The sequence below is a fragment of the Mangifera indica genome, chromosome 4, assembly GCF_011075055.1.
Source record: "Mangifera indica cultivar Alphonso chromosome 4, CATAS_Mindica_2.1, whole genome shotgun sequence".
Taxonomy (NCBI): domain Eukaryota; kingdom Viridiplantae; phylum Streptophyta; class Magnoliopsida; order Sapindales; family Anacardiaceae; genus Mangifera; species Mangifera indica.
In genome coordinates, this window is record NC_058140.1 from 17,422,914 (window position 1) to 17,439,133 (window position 16,220).

At 33.2% G+C, this 16,220-nt stretch overlaps 3 protein-coding genes across 3 annotated transcripts; 2 read left to right on the top strand and 1 right to left on the bottom strand.

The window, feature by feature from the left end:
• The first annotated feature begins 3,243 nt into the window (after positions 1-3,243).
• Positions 3,244-7,965, top strand: LOC123214100. The gene is made up of 4 exons (XM_044633825.1): positions 3,244-3,922; positions 6,278-6,880; positions 6,971-7,262; positions 7,533-7,965. Exons 1-4 carry the CDS (start codon positions 3,278-3,280, stop codon positions 7,562-7,564), a joined length of 1,572 nt encoding a protein of 523 aa, XP_044489760.1. The 5' UTR covers positions 3,244-3,277; the 3' UTR covers positions 7,565-7,965.
• Positions 7,966-11,418: 3,453 nt separating this feature from the next.
• LOC123213848 (pentatricopeptide repeat-containing protein At1g59720, chloroplastic/mitochondrial) lies at positions 11,419-13,929 on the bottom strand. Its single transcript, XM_044633464.1, has one exon. It carries the CDS (start codon positions 13,384-13,386, stop codon positions 11,548-11,550), a length of 1,839 nt encoding a protein of 612 aa, XP_044489399.1. The 5' UTR covers positions 13,387-13,929; the 3' UTR covers positions 11,419-11,547.
• A 167-nt stretch (positions 13,930-14,096) lies between these two features.
• LOC123213849 (dnaJ homolog subfamily B member 1-like) lies at positions 14,097-16,220 on the top strand. Its single transcript, XM_044633465.1, has 2 exons — positions 14,097-14,806; positions 15,390-16,220. Exons 1-2 carry the CDS (start codon positions 14,298-14,300, stop codon positions 15,835-15,837), a joined length of 957 nt encoding a protein of 318 aa, XP_044489400.1. The 5' UTR covers positions 14,097-14,297; the 3' UTR covers positions 15,838-16,220.

Genomic DNA, 16,220 nt, shown 5'->3' on the forward strand with positions numbered 1-16,220 from the left:
CTAGCTTCATACCTGCACTTGGAGACTTCTGCAATTCAGTTCCAATGGCTTTCCACTCAACTCCTATCAATGGATCTTTCGGCTCTTCAGTTCCCATGACCCAAGAATTTACAGCTCAATTCTGTGAGTAGAAAGCCATAAGTTGTTCGTAAAGGGATCCAATAAATTGAACAATGCTAGAAGAAATATCGTACAAATAACACTACAAATTACAATGCCATATAGAAACTCATAAAAGCAGGCAACTTGAATGCTCAATAATGGATATCACTCACTCACAAACAAAATTTTTGAAACAGAGATCATCTCAAGAGAATCAAATTAAAGATAAAATACACATAATCATATGATAACACATCATCTGTATACTCAAATTATATATCAAAAGTATATACATATAACATAATGGTTGATTATGGCAATCGAAAAGAATTGTGAAGGCCAACATAAGATTAGGAGTAACCAATTTTTAGGCTAGAGATTTGATAATAGGTTCTTTCAAGAAATTCATAACTAGCATTCCTCCTTAATAGTCACTCTTCTTCTCAACACTCTTATGTTAGCATAATTTCTAGATTTGCAGATGCATATCCCAAATTATTTCTAAAATTAGGTTTTTTCAGAACTAAGAATTCCAATTTGTTTTAATGATTGACTGACTGCTATTTCTAAACTTAAAAAGCTATATGGGTCTAATAGAACTAAATTTTAACGAAAATTTGGTCTACTAAAACGATGTGTAACAAAATTAAGGGCCCATTAAAAAAATAATTTTTTTTTTTCTAAAGTCTTAATAGTATATAAAATTCGGGGGTTAATAAAGAAAAATTAGCTCCGGGAGACTTGGTAACTTCCTTGTCCTCCTGGTAGGTGGGTCACTGAGTCAATCATAATTTTTATTTTTATAAAAGTTGATCAGAAGAAACAGTCTTATCATAGGTTTACTGCATTTGGTAATGTCACAACATTTTTGTGGGCAATTGATAATTTTTAATCTGACTCGGCAATTTTTATTATATTAATAAAATTTTCGAGTAAAAAAAATTATTTCTACAAAACATCTGTTACATTTTTATAAAATATTTTTGGGCATTCAATCTTTTAAAAAATAACTGTTCTAGCATAAAAAAATAATAAATTTGATAAAACATTAAAATTTATAAAAAAATTTAAATTCAAGTTTTTATTATATTTATAAAATTTTAACTTATTTAATACATATATTATGAGTTTAATTATTGTATTCTAAATTTATCTATCTAATTAAATTCAGGTGAATTTTTATTTTATTTGATATATATATTATAAATTTAATTATTATATCTCTAATTTTTTTATTTAATTAAATTAGGATGGATTTCAATTTAAAAAAAAAAAGAAGACGAAAAATATTTTATGATTTGTATGCGGTCCTGCTACAAGTCTACGTTGAACAAGTCGCGTATGCCGATTTTTCAGCGGGTCAACTTTCATTCGTGCACTCAAGAGGTTTCGTTGTAATGTGAAATTGATTTTTGTTTGTATTTCGTCAACGCCAATTACAACGTAAATTCGTCGTCAGCTTCCCTTGTCCTGTCAACTGGCCAAATGACTATTGTTCACCCAAACTTTGATGAAAGTACTTTATCGTTTAATTTTGAAAATTTATTGATTCACCCTTCATTCATTGCCATAGTAGGGAAAATTGAAATCCAACATAGATTTATCCTAAATTGGATTTTCTTCTTTATGTGAATCTCTCAACTACGAAAATTTCAGCAATGTCTTTTCTTGCATGCTATTTTCTTTTGTTTTCTCACCAACCAAACAAAACAGGTAAGAGAAAAATACTTCCGATTTCACAAAACCAACACTGCAGAAACCAAAGGAACAAAATCAAATCACTATGAAAACTTTGGTTTCAAATAAATGGGAGAAATCTGTCTCAGTGACCTTAGAGACAGAATTCCTGAAGGGTATCGAGGTGCAACAGGAAGTAAAGTGTGGTGCACTGGACCAACATCTGTATGCAACAAAGAAAACTTTGAAATGGCTCAATGAGGTCACAGTGAAGCCTCAACTGACGTGAATTTGTTAGCTAAATTCATGGCCACCAAACTCTGTAATGATTGATATTTGTATAATGGATTCATAATAGTATTATAGTTTCATAAAATAGAGACAATGCAATAATTTACAATAAAATCAAATGATTTTAATAACTGGATAAAGGTAGATGAATAAATTTGTAAAACTTAAGGAAAAGAAATTTATTAATCAAAGTTTGGGATCGACTTACATTAATTAATTAATAATTCAAAGCACTATATAGTGTAATTATTCATTATCTTTCCCATATGAATATGGCCAAAAGACTTATTCCCAGCCAAGGTTTAGCCCTTTTTAAAATACGCATTCGTAAAGTTTTTAAAATTCAAACACCCAATTAAAAACAATATTTTATTAAATTTTTTTGATAAAATTAAGGTAAAATCATTATTTTATTAATAATATTAAAAAATATATAATATTGTCTTATTTTTTTAAAAGTTTTAAAAATTGATATTTCACCTTTAACCCTCAACTTTGAAATGTAATTTTTTCCCCCTACATCCCTAGGGTTTTCTTCACCCTAACGACAACCATGGCCGCCAGCTCCTCCATTTTTCTCTCTTCTCTTTTTGTCATCGTTGATGACATTCGACGGCAAACACCTAAAAACCAACTGATGACGAAACGCAATGATTGAAGACAAAGAGGCAAATTCGAATTGGCCACGGACGATGAGAATTCGTTGATCCAACTTCAAATGAAAATGAATCACATGACAAAAGCTTTGTCTAAAGCCAATTCAACGGAAAACACAACAGATCTAAAAAAGTTGGCCACGACTTCTTCATCTTTGATTCGTCTTCGATGATGGCTGATGGAGAAGGGAGGAAAATGGAAGAGTTGGTGGCTGTCGCCAAAGAGAAGAAAACCCTATAGACTAGGGGGAGACATCTTTCAAAGTTGATGAATAGCATGAAATGTCAATTTTGAAAACTTTGGGGGGCGGGGGAATAAGATAAACATATATATATTTGTTAATATTACTTATAAAATAATTTTTTATCTTTAACCTTAACAAAAATTAGTTTATAGGTGATTGTTTAAAATTTTAAAATATTGTATATGTGTATTTGAGATTAAGCTAAACCTTGGGTGGGAATAAGTTCTTTGGCCTATAAATATTCCAATTTTGTTTCAATCATGCAGTTCACAACCAAAGGTTCCAGTAGCAGTCTTTCGATTGCATATGGAGCTCTTCACCAAGGCCAAGGCAGTGAAACTCCGAAGCCATCTCAACAAGTATCTATTCGCCGACGATGATCAAGAAACGGTGCGTCAAAGTAGAAACGACTCGGCAAAGCGAGCCATATGGTTAGTCGAGTTAGTCGAAAACAAAGACGATGTCGTTCGTCTCAAAAGTCTATATGGCAAATACTTAACTGCCTCTGATCTTCCCTTTCTTCTGGGCGTGACGGGCAAAAAGGTACTCCAAACATTCCCGGAGAAGAACATGAACTGGAAAATAGAGTGGCAGCCGATAAGGGACGGGTTTCAAGTAAAACTCAAGACATGGTGTGGGACATTTTTACGCGGCAACGGAGGAACTCCGCCGTGGAGAAACTCAATCACCCACGACGAACCTTATACTGGTTCGACAAAAAAGTGGATTTTGTGGGATGTGCAGGAAGTGAAAGCACTGGAAAAGGCATCGTTTAAGGAATATCCGTCGTCAGTTTCGAGTTTTTCATCGGTTTCCGATGAAGTTTTGGAGGCTTTGTCCGATGATCATTTGGGTTCGGCGCCGGAGTCCCCCATATCCGTCATGTCAGCTAACTCTTCCAGATTGTCAACATTTTCGACTCGGTCGCCCAAAATTTCATCAACAAAGCAGGTACGTAATCTATTTACTACTGTTAGATTTTCTTCTTGAATTCGCTAAATAGTTATTCTATGATTTCAAGGATTAATTATTGATAATATAAGACAAAAATAGAGTTGGTGTTTGCTCTACGTCAATACATGGAACAACGACATTTCTCTTGAAACATTATTATAATATTACTTGTTTTTAAAATATACAGAGACTTATATTATTAATAATAAAACTTTAAGTATATATTTTTATTATATATTTTAGATATATAAGTAATATATCATTATATAATTAAATAATATTAAATTAAAAATAAAATAATATTTAATTATATAATAATACAATATATATATATATATAAAATATTTATCCTTATATTATACTTGTGAAATAGTAATATAAAATAATAAATAAACCCCACTTTTAATATTCTAATATGGATTTGAGTTGTATGGGATTCTCATTATTGGTAAAGCTTATGTTATTCAAAGATAATTAATATGCGATTCTTTTCAACATAATTAAAAAGCACCTAACACAAAGCCGCTCAAAGTGTCGTCAATTTTTCTCCCCTATCTCCATCTGTCCCCCAATCCCATTTATGTTAGGGACCACCACAACCATTCTAACGAGCCCTTTCCCTTGCCTGTTCTAGGTTTGTGTTTTTCTATTAGAGATAGTTTTAAATCAAGCTGAGTTTATACTTATATAAATTTGAATTTACTTTAAAGTTATTTAAATTTGATTCATTTGAGAATAATTGAGTTTAAATTGATTTTTGAGTTTGGTTTGATATTGTAATAGAATAAAAAATAATTAAAATAATATTATTTTGATATGTATTAATCAAAATTATATTATTTTAATTATTTCATATTAAAAATTTTCATATTCGTAAGTTTAATGAATTGAAAATCAATAAAACCTAAATTTAAATTCAAAAATATTTAATTTTTTCAAACTTAAAAAATATTTGCTCAGAATCTAATCGTATTTTTAATCAACCCCATTTGAACCCATCTTATTCTCAGCTTGTCAATTCTCTTTAAATAACCGATTAACCTGGTGATTATCATTAAATTGTCTGAGTTGTAGCCTTGTAGGCAAGAGAGATGGAATATGCCATGGCTTTGTGTCACTTTGATTACCATCTTAATTGCAAATTTAGTCATCCATTAATCATATGGCAAAGGTTTATTGCCACTTTAGGTATAGTAAAATCTCAAGCTTTTACTCTATAATTTTTTAAAATTTAAACAGTCAGTTATAAATAAATTTTTATTAAAAATTCTAATTAAAGGTAAAAGTAAGATAGTAGTTTATTAAAAAGTTTAAAAATATTAAAGTTTTCTTATATTTACAATTTTTTCTCAATCTAAAGTTTGAAAAATAATAAATACCCTCTTAAAGTTTGTTCCTCTCTATCTAATACCAATTTCTCTGTTTTCGATTGTTGGCCATCCTCATTTTCCTTTTGTTTTTCCTTTTGATCTCTCTCTCTTGCCTCTCTTATTAGAGATGAAGACCGTTTGTCTTTCTCATAAATGAAGATAGTTCGTCTCGTTTTCTTTTTAGATAAAGATAATTTGTCTTTGTTTGAGACAAAAACAATTTTATCTTTGTCTAACCAAAAATAGCTAGAGAGACAAGGAAAAGAGACCAAAGGAAGAGATAAAGTGGGAGGAAAGACAATTGACGATCGAAGATGGAGAAATCAATATTGAAGAGAAGATGAACAAACTTTAAGAAGTATTTATCACTTTTTAAATTATAAGTTAGAGGAAAATTATAATATTTTTAAATTTATGAAAAAATATAATAAAATTTTTATTTTTTAAATTTTTTAATAAATAATAATTTTATTTTTAATTTTTAATAAATATTTATTTATAAATAAATATTTAAATTTTTAAAAATTGAAAAAGGAGCCTTGAGGTTTTTACAGTACGAGTGAGAATTAGCCTTTTGACCTAGTTATATTAATATAATTCAAACTAGGAATAAAACAAATTATGATTATAAAATGATGTTCACCGCCACAACCACGAATTCCGTAGTCATCTAGATGATGATCAGTTGTTTCAGATGAGCATGAGCTGCCAATATGGACCCACGCCAGCTGACGACGCGAAATTCACCTTACTAAATTAACATGTGCCATTTAACCGGCAGTGTCCTTTACACAGTGTTACTGCTGTTTCACTTTGACTTTGACTCGGCTCCAGTTCTCGCCTCCCCCGTGTTCGTCCTCACATTTCGACTGCCCATGTGAATCCCTGTCACCATCACTTAATACACTACGAATCGTACTAATCCTCTAATCTTGATTATCCAGTTCAACTTTTCACACTCTTTATATGTTGCTTTTCTCAGTTAATCTCTGAATACAATCAACACCGTAGTGGGATGGACTTCTTTCACAACGCCAAGGCGGTGCGTCTCCGTAGCCACCACGACAAGTTCCTTGTTGCTGAGGAAGATGAAGAGTCCGTTACTCAGGATCGAAGGGGATCCTCCAAGAGTGTCCGGTGGACTGTTGAGCTTGTTCCTGGAACGGAGAACATAATTCGTCTTAAAAGCTGTTATGGAAAATATCTCACCGCCTCCAACCAGCCGTTTTTGCTGGGTATGACGGGTCGGAAAGTGCTTCAGTCTCTGCCTGGGAGGCTTGACTCTTCTATTGAATGGGAACCGGTCAGAGAAGCGAACCAAGTGAAGCTCAAAACACGTTACGGTAATTTCTTGAGAGCCAATGGGGGCTTGCCGCCTTGGAGAAACTCTGTTACTCATGATATTCCTCACAGAACCGCTACTCAAGATTGGATTTTGTGGGATGTTCATCTGGTTGAGATTCTGGTTCAGCCTCATGAAGAAGCTCCAGCTCCACCTCCCATTCCTCATTCGGATTCTTCAGATTTTGAGTTCAATTCACCATCTTCAATCAAGACCACACCTGGGAATTATTCGAGACAAGAGGTTTGGATCCATACTTTTCTTCATGAAAATGTCAAATTTTTCATCTGGGTTGTCATTTTTCTGATGTCTTTGTGTATTATTATTTTTCAGTCAAATGATTCGTATGTGGGTTCGCCTCCAAAGTCTGAGGGAAGGACGATATACTACCATGTTGCTGATGATAGTGGAGAGGTTGATGATGAGGGGATGGAGGGTTTTTGTTTGACGTTTAAGGGATCAGGAGTTGAAGAATTGACTCATAAATTGAAGGAAGATCTAGGTATTGAGGATATCATTGTGTGTACTCGAAGTCCTTTGAATGGAAAGCTTTTTCCCCTGCGGCTCCAACTTCCGCCAAACAATTCTGATATGCATGTTGTTGTTGTTCCATTATGTTCCAATGGTGAGATTTATATCACTTCTAGTTGCTTGTTCATTGATGTTTCTAGTGTTTGTCTGATTGTCATATTGTTCATTGAAGATCTAGGAAAAATGAATACTTTTAGTAAGTTGGGTATCAAAATGCTGTAGTTTAGATAATCTAACTTACAACAAGAGAACTTAAAAGAGTCCAAGGAAACTCCTAAGCTACTTCTTGTGCTATTTCACGTCTTCATTTCAGATGATGCCTTATTTCATTGTCTGCTTACATTTTTTTCTCTCTGTGTTTCAGTGGCAAGAGAATTTGCAAAACAGGGGATATAATCATAAGATGCATCATGGGTTGTATGCAATATGCATTCACAACTTCATCTTCTGTGCAAACCGACTCAGTCGCATCAATATGCTACCTGAAAGCATTCAAGGAGTCAGTATAAATAGGAGTTTCTTCTTCAGCCTATTGTCAGAAACAGCAGGAACTTCGATGGTCTAGTGGTGGGAAATATAAGAAAATCGCCCCTTAATATTCTCCAAATTTTGTTCAGCTTGGAAGAATTATTGAAATTTAAATTCCTTTGTCGGTTCATTGATCAGTTTTGTTTTAAGTTTGTTTTGGCTCAACTTTTTCGTTAGAAAAAGTGTATGGTTTGCGGCTTGAGACCTCCAGGTGCTTGCAGTATTTGTAAACTTTATAATCATAAAATCATACCTCTTGTAAGTATTCATCTAACGAGTATATGCAAATATAGTCCGAGTAGGAAATATCCTGTGAGAGTAATTAATGAGGCAAATGATTTGACTAGAAGGGTTTGGATGCATTAGCGGCTGAAGTGGGGGAGATCATTACCAAATGTTAACTGGCTTTCAGAAATGCCAAGAAGTTTGGTGGTTGTGTTGGCCGCTAGCTATTGTTGCGTTTGTTATACTGTTAATCTACCTGGGTTTTTCAGATTTTACCAAGATAACAACGTTCATATAGAAAGGAATCGACAGAAAATATGATGAGACGAAGAAAAGGCTGCCTGCATCATAGTTGGTTACTGGGTGATTTCTATGATGAAGGTGATCTTCACTTAACAAAATGTTGTTGGGGTGATTACATCACTGCAGTTTTGGCATATACCAGTGCCAATATATAGAAAAGAAACTTGTTCAAGAAACAAGGAATGCAAAATTTTGTTTAGAGGAAAGGGCATCTAATTTTCCAAAGGGTGAATATTCGGCAGCATGTGATTGTAGGATGTGGTTATTTATTTTTTCTATGCTAACGAATTCAATATATTGTCTATATTTGTATTCAAGATTAAAAAAATCTGCCTGAATTTCTTGAAAATTTTCTAAAATTTCGTGTGCTAACGTATAACCAGTGAGGTTGATATTCCACAAGTTTCCATTACTTGCGTTGCACCCAAGAAAATGGAAAAAGCGAACAGGGCATTGCCACCCAATGGAACTCCAGGTCAAATTTATAAACTTCATAATTGTTTGTTTCTTGTTCTATTGTCAACACACGCATCTACCTTTTCTTATCCCTTCTTTAACGGAGTGATGCCTCTCTTTCCAACTTTTGTTGATTAAAGACTTGACAAATGAGTCATGAAAATGACAATTCCTTTGCTTTCCCACTTGCATCACCGTGTCTTGTTTCCCACTTCCTTCCTTACGAACAAGACCACCATCTCCACCAAATAATACTATGCCCTTTTTGGAAACTGGCTGTATATCTTAAAATAATATATTCAATTTTTTAACTTAATTTGACTTTACGTATATATTTATACTATATTTTTATCATTTTATATATTAAAATACTTAAATTATTTTTATTTTCAATCTTGAAAAATTAGATAAAGATAACACTATTATTTTTTTTATGTATTACAAAGAGATAATATATATAAATATTTAGTATCAATATTTAAAACAAAATTTATTTATATGTTACATAAAATTAAGTGAATTTAAAAATTTTTTAGTTTAAATTTTTTAGATTAAATCTATAAAATTTTAAGCTTATTTGATTTTATCTTCCTAAATTTTGATTGACATTAATCTCATATTAAAGCAACATCTAAAAAAATAATTCAATAAACCACTGTAAAGAGCTTGCAGTGAAAGTCTTGGTACGAGATATAAAAAATATAATATAAAGTATATGCAAAGATAAAAAACAAAGAATATTTGTAGAGAATATTTGCAGAGAATATTGCAGAGAATATAATGAATATGCAAAATACTTTTTACATGTTTGTTTGCTTCCATTTTTTTATTCACGTGAATGTATATAAGTGCATGTTTTAGCAAATATTTATTACAAAAGTATTTGTTTGTTTTCTGGTGACGATCATATAATATATAATATAAAAGTATTAAACATATATAGCATAGATCATCGAATTGTTTTTTTGTATATGAAGAAAATTCAGTGAATCGTTTCATTGATCATTGACCTATGATAAAACTTCCTGAATTGACAGTGGCAACATAATGGTAAGAGGACATTTCCTTATAAAAACGAAAGTATAATTGTATCGTACCAAATTTAATTTGATCTAAATTCAATTAAATAATTTAATATAAATTATCAATTAAGTAATTCAATATAAATCTCAATTTGATTTGAATCAAATTATTGTTTAACTTGAATTCAAGCTAATTGAAATCATAATTTGTTGTTGGGTTAAGGGAGGAACAGGTTGGCAGCAATGCCAACTTTTTTTTTGCCACCAACCACTACCCCCAATTCGATTTCTTTGCTTTATCTACCTTTTTAAGTTTATTCCAATCAACCTGAATAATCAAAAGGGAACTCTTACAATTTTCTCAATTCTAGGTTTCTTATTATTATTATTTTCAATACGAATTCTAGTACCCATTAAATAAGAATCAAAGCAACAAATGAAAAACAATATTAGACATATATTATTAAAATAAAATCAAGTTAATAAAAAAAATGAAAATAAAGTAATCTTTTTTTATCCCCTTTTTTTACATCTCACTTATCCATTTTTTAAAAAACGTTACTCAAGTTTGTTAATTGAGTATAATTTATTTTATATATACTAGTGATTGATACCAAACTGATACATAATATCATGCATAAGCAAGAAATCTGAAAATGGTGAGCCAAAAAATACTATTAACTTCAAATTATACTACTTTATAATTTCTTCGAATTAGGCCTTAAATACAATACCAATGTAATCAAGCTTCATACAAGCGTATTTATAACACATTATACTATCATATCATTAAGTGATATATAAATATTGATTAAGACAAGATAATAAAAAATAGAAGAAAACGACAGTGATAATTCTATAATTTTTTATCCAACTCTCTGTCAAGACAATAAAAACAATACACACACTAAACTGACACCAAATTAGAACACAAGTATAACCAAGATATAAAGAATAAATCCATCGACCTTGGAACTTCACCACTGCTCCCTAAACACAAGAGAACAGATAAAAAAATTGAGAGGAATAGATGCTATGTTTAAATAGACATATGAGATTAGGGGGGTTAGCAGAAAGCTAAGGCTTGACGTTGATGCCAACCCCTGATTTTTTACTAACTTTTTTTTCGTCTGATTTTTATCCAGATATGAATTTCGTATTTTTTAACTGTCAATATAACATTATAACAATATTAAATAATACAATAATGAGAAATCACAACATTAAACAATTTAACAATATGAAAGCACAATAAAATTATATTTCACATAAAGTTATGAATATGAATCTACTATATATTATTTGATTTTCAATTGTTCAATAACACATAACATAAGAGTTTGAATCAACACTAACCTGAATGTGAATGATTTTGTTATGAAATTTTTACAACAAATGTGAATTCTTTAAAAAAAATTGACAATTTTGTCTCTCTCTCTCTTGTGTTTAAGTTGAATTTTTTATAATGATTTTTTCTTACGAGTTTTATTGTTTAATCATAAGTGTCTTCTCTGTTGAAGAATTTTTTTTTATACTACAAAGATTTATTTCCTTATTAAAAGATTGAGAAAAAAGAGAGAGATTACTGTTGTGGTATTTTTTCTTTCTGTATAAGTTATATTAACGAGGATGTTTTGAAGAAATAAATTATTATTGTGATATTTTTATTTAGAATTTAAGATAAATGATATATATCTGTGTATACACTAAGAGATTAAAAAAACGATAAAAAATTCAATATCTGTAAAATAAATTTCAATTCATACATATACATTGTAAGTTTTCCCAGGGTTACATGAAAAAAGAAATTTATACGATCTCTTCGTACAATAAGCCAGTAGCCCATTACCAATAATCCATGCAAGAACAGGAGCCATCTTTAAAGCGATGAAATCTGGCGCGATCTCTCACAATTATCTCAGCATAGAAAATTTTAGAGATGAGTTTGGTTACCTGGTGACAGTCATTGCATGCCCGAAGATTCTTGAAAACACGTATAGGTACGCCTGGTTTCAAGCTCAATAGCCCCAAAGCAATGGCTAATCTCTCACTATGCAGCCTAAGCGAGTGTTGTTTCCCATCACTGCGCTCATCCACCATTAGAGCTTGAGAATAGTCAGGGGAATACCCTATACCCTTCAGCCTTTCGTCAATAACATCCAAAACCCCATATATTTGTTTAGTTTGAGGATGGGAAGTATCCCCAGCAAAAAATTCGTGGGCAACACCATTTATCTCTATTGAACTACAGCCAGGCTCTTTCGTTACACCTATGTCACTCATTAATTTCCTCACCAACCCAACATCGTTCCACCTGCTAGCTGATGCATACACTCTAGACAAAAGCACATAAACGCCACTGCAAATGCCGCCCTCTGACTCGAGAATTCGTTTAGCCACTTCTTCACTTAGCTCTACACTCGCATTTTTCTTGCTACAAGCATCAAGGAGACTTCTCCATATTACAGCATCAGGTTTCATTGGCATGTTTGATACAATATCTAGCGCCTCATCAATATGCCCAGCACGAGCAAGAAGATCAACAAGGCATCCATAGTGCTCTAACACAGGTGTAATATTATACCCTGTTATCATCATATCAAATAACTCCTGGCCCTTGTTAACCATGCCTCTATGATTACATGCACTTAACACGCCAACAAATGTGATTGAATTGGGCCAAAAAGACTCAACTTTTACAAGCCTAGCAAAATACTCCAATGCTACATCAGCCTGTCCGTACATGGCGAATCCTAGAATTATAGAATTCCATGAAGTGATATCACGTTTAGGCATCCTCTCAAAGACTTGTTGAGCTAATTCTAACGACCCACATTTGCAATACAACTCAACTAGCGAATTGTTTATAAGAATATCCGAAACTAGACCATATTCACATTTGTTCAAAATATAAGCATGTGCCCACATGCCTATAGACAAAGCACCCAAACCAGCACAAGCACTTATAATACTCTGCAATGTAAACCCATCAGGTTCAAACAACTTCTGCATTTGAACGAACAGTTTCAATGCAGAATCAAACTCACCGAACTGAACAAAAGCATCAATCATAACATTCCAAGAAACAATGCTTCTATCAACCATATTTTCAAACAGTTTCTCTGCTAAGTCCAAGCAACCACAAGAAGCATAAAAATGAATCAAACTGTTATTTATATAAACATCAGAACCACACCCATATTTCAAAATCTGGGCATGAGCTTGCTTCCCCTCAGAGAGAGCAAATAAGTAAGCACAAGCTTTCAATGCAAATGGGAATGTATGCTTATCAGGCATAACATTTCCTTCCTCTAACATTTCTTTATAAAGGCTTATAGCATGTACTTTGGAACCAACGTTTTGTGCGCAAGCTCTTATAAGGGTATTCCACATAAAAGAATTGGGAGTATCAATTTGATAAAAAACACGATACGCATAGTCAAGATCAGCAAAGGATGCGAAATTGAGAATCCTACTGTAGAGAAAGAGAGTGTCGTGATGATGAGGCAATGTGGTACGGAGAATTTGAGCATGGATTTGTTTAAGCTGAGACATGTGCTTACACTCAGATAAGGATGAGAGAAGAAGACTGTAATTGTTAATTGAGTTGTCATTCTTGCTGTTGTTGGTAATGGAGAGACTTTGAGGCGGTGATGGCGGTGTTGCTGAAAGTGCTAAAGCCATTTCCGCAAAACCCAGTTTAAAGAAATGCTTATTTTATTTCTCATCCAAATTAAATTATCATTTCTTCCTTGAATTGTCCATGTGATGTCACGTGGAACAATCACCACCGTTACTCTTTCTGCTCTTCATTTCACCTAATTTTTATAATAATAATTCTCCCCTTCATCCATATCTACCTACCTAATCTTATCATCACAAAGCAAATCCCTCTTCAACAATAATTAATGGCCACGTTTACAGCCAAAGAATCCATCATGCTACAGAACGGTGTCGTTTACTGAAATAAAATATCATAGGAATTCTACCTGCCATCCCGGACCAGATTCTGTTTAAGTGTAGAAGATACTGTGCGTGCTTTCCAGCTATGACCTCCGTCACTAGCGCCTCACTGCACGTTCTCCTTCCATTATTTTAAGGCCCCAATTTTTTAAACCCCTGGCTGTTGACATTTGAGTGGAATTTTAGGGGGACATGGGATGTTTTTTGAAATGGGGAGAAAATATGGTCATCTTTTGATACTTAAAGGGCAGTTCAACCTAAATAATAAAATGAGTTAACGATTTAAATGAAATAGTTTAGTTTAGAATGGCAAAATAACGAAAAGCTGGTGGGAAAAAAATCTATTGGCTTACGTGGCCTTATCAACAGTAAAGCAGAGAGTCTGTTAAAAATATCCACAAACGCGTTGGGTATCAAAATCGTGGGAAACCACTCACACTCTTGCGCGTTGGCTTTGGTTTAGGTTTAGGTATTGGCTTTGTACCTTTTGGCGCTTTGACGTAAAAAACGAATCCCGGCCGACTCGCTGGTACTGTTGCACCGTCCATCATCTTTACGTTCACATCACTCCATACATTTCTACGCATATAACCTGATTGCATTGGTTCCTCAATTTTCATACACTTGAAGCTATGGGAGTTGATTACTACAATATACTGAAAGTTAGCCGGAGCGCTACGGAGGACGATCTCAAGAAGTCCTACCGGAGGCTGGCCATGAAGTGGCATCCCGACAAGAATCCGGTGAACAAAAAAGAAGCTGAAGCGAAATTCAAGCAGATATCGGAGGCCTATGACGTGTTGAGTGATCCTCAGAAACGTCAGATCTACGATCTGTACGGAGAGGAAGGGCTGATGGCAACTGAATTTGGTATGCCGTCGTATGAGAGTGGTAATTCGAATTCTGGATTTAGGTATAATCCTCGTGATGCAGAGGATATATTCGCCGAGTTTTTCGGCGGAACAAGCGGGAAAAGAAGCGGGCCTTTTAGGAATGGCAGCTCTTATACGGAGGTTAGGAAGACTCCGGGAAGTGTAAAAGCGGCGGCCATTGAGAGTAAATTGTTGTGTAGTTTAGAGGAGCTTTATAAAGGCGCTAGAAGAAAAATGAGGATTTCTCGTGTCATTCCTGATGAATTTGGGTAATTATTTTAATTATCTTTATTTATTAATTATTGAAAATACAGTTTTAGTGTGTTTTGTAGATTGGATTATTATTTATTTTTGGTAAAGAATTTTGTGACAAATTATGTTTTCATTTTGAGTTGGTGGGTAGGATTAATTCTGAGTCTCTTGACGTAGTTATTGGTTTATAAAAATTGCAGTATTTGAAGAATTTTATATAATAATTATCATAGTTTGAAAAATAAAGAAAAGAAATTGTTGCGTCTATGCAATGTGGAAAATATCTTGTTTGGTATGATTTATGTCGATTTATGGTTTTTTTGGGTCTTTTTTGGTTTTCCATGCAACTTTCAAATCCATTTATAACTTTATCTACTTCTCCCTTGAATCTGATCAGGCTGCTGCTGTTGATAGATTTCTTTGTACATCAGAAGTAATTTGGAATGTAGAATTGGATTGAAAATATCTTTATCATTTAGAAGAACATGTAATTCATTTTGTAGAATTGCATGATATTTAACTTTAACTGATCTGTTCTTTTGCTTCTTTTTGGATTGCTGTCGATTCTTTTTGATTGATAGATTCATATCTGTGTTGCAGTAAGCCGAAAACTGTAGAGGAAATCTTAAAAATAGATATAAAACCTGGCTGGAAGAAGGGTACAAAAATCACTTTTCCCGAGAAAGGTAACCAAGAACCTGGTGTCACTCCAGCTGATCTTATTTTTGTGGTGGATGAGAAACCCCATGCTATCTTCAAGAGGGAGGGGAATGATCTGGTGGTCAATCAGAAAATCTCTCTTCTAGAGGCTCTTACTGGGCAGACTTTTAATGTCCCAACCTTGGATGGAAGGAATCTTATCATCCCAGTGACAGATATAATCAAACCAGGGCATGAGGTGCTGATCCCAAAGGAAGGAATGCCCATCTCAAAAGATCCCAGCAAGAAGGGAAACCTTGTTATCAAGTTTGATGTCGTATTTCCATCAAGGCTTACTGCAGAACAGAAATCAGATTTGAAGAGGGTGTTGGGTGGAGCTGATAACTAGTTGGAAACTCAAACCCGAGGTAATAACTATGTCTTAGTCCTGATTTATACTGGTCAGTTAGCTGTAAATATGTTAAGTCTCCCACTATTGAAGCAGAAGATTGTTCATAGTAGGAAGAATGTTAAAGGGGTTTGGAAACAGTATATTGTTGATTGCATATGGTGGTGGAAAAAGGGATTATCTTTAATCTTTTTCTACTACTTGTTTTGCTATAATGTAATGTTGGTCTTCTAATTGGAATTTGTATACAGGTAATGTAGAGGTAGTCCTTGATTAAATATGTAAGGTGAAAAACCTTTTGTATGATGTCCATATTGGTAAGGATGAACCGTACTCCATTTAATGATTTTAGGTTCGACTTTGAAAGTCTGCATTTCTAAGAA

What these genes read in the sequence shown, in the direction of transcription:
- LOC123213848 (XM_044633464.1), bottom strand. Translation starts at nt 13,386, where the DNA reads ATGGCTTTAGCACTTTCAGCAACACCGCCATCACCGCCTCAAAGTCTC.
- LOC123213849 (XM_044633465.1), top strand. Translation starts at nt 14,298, where the DNA reads ATGGGAGTTGATTACTACAATATACTGAAAGTTAGCCGGAGCGCTACG. An exon ending in GTCATTCCTGATGAATTTGG is followed by an intron (nt 14,807 to 15,389) that starts GTAATTATTTTA and finishes TCTGTGTTGCAG; the next exon opens with TAAGCCGAAAACTGTAGAGG.
- LOC123214100 (XM_044633825.1), top strand. Translation starts at nt 3,278, where the DNA reads ATGGAGCTCTTCACCAAGGCCAAGGCAGTGAAACTCCGAAGCCATCTC. An exon ending in GGAATTATTCGAGACAAGAG is followed by an intron (nt 6,881 to 6,970) that starts GTTTGGATCCAT and finishes ATTATTTTTCAG; the next exon opens with TCAAATGATTCGTATGTGGG. An exon ending in TGTTCCATTATGTTCCAATG is followed by an intron (nt 7,263 to 7,532) that starts GTGAGATTTATA and finishes TCTGTGTTTCAG; the next exon opens with TGGCAAGAGAATTTGCAAAA.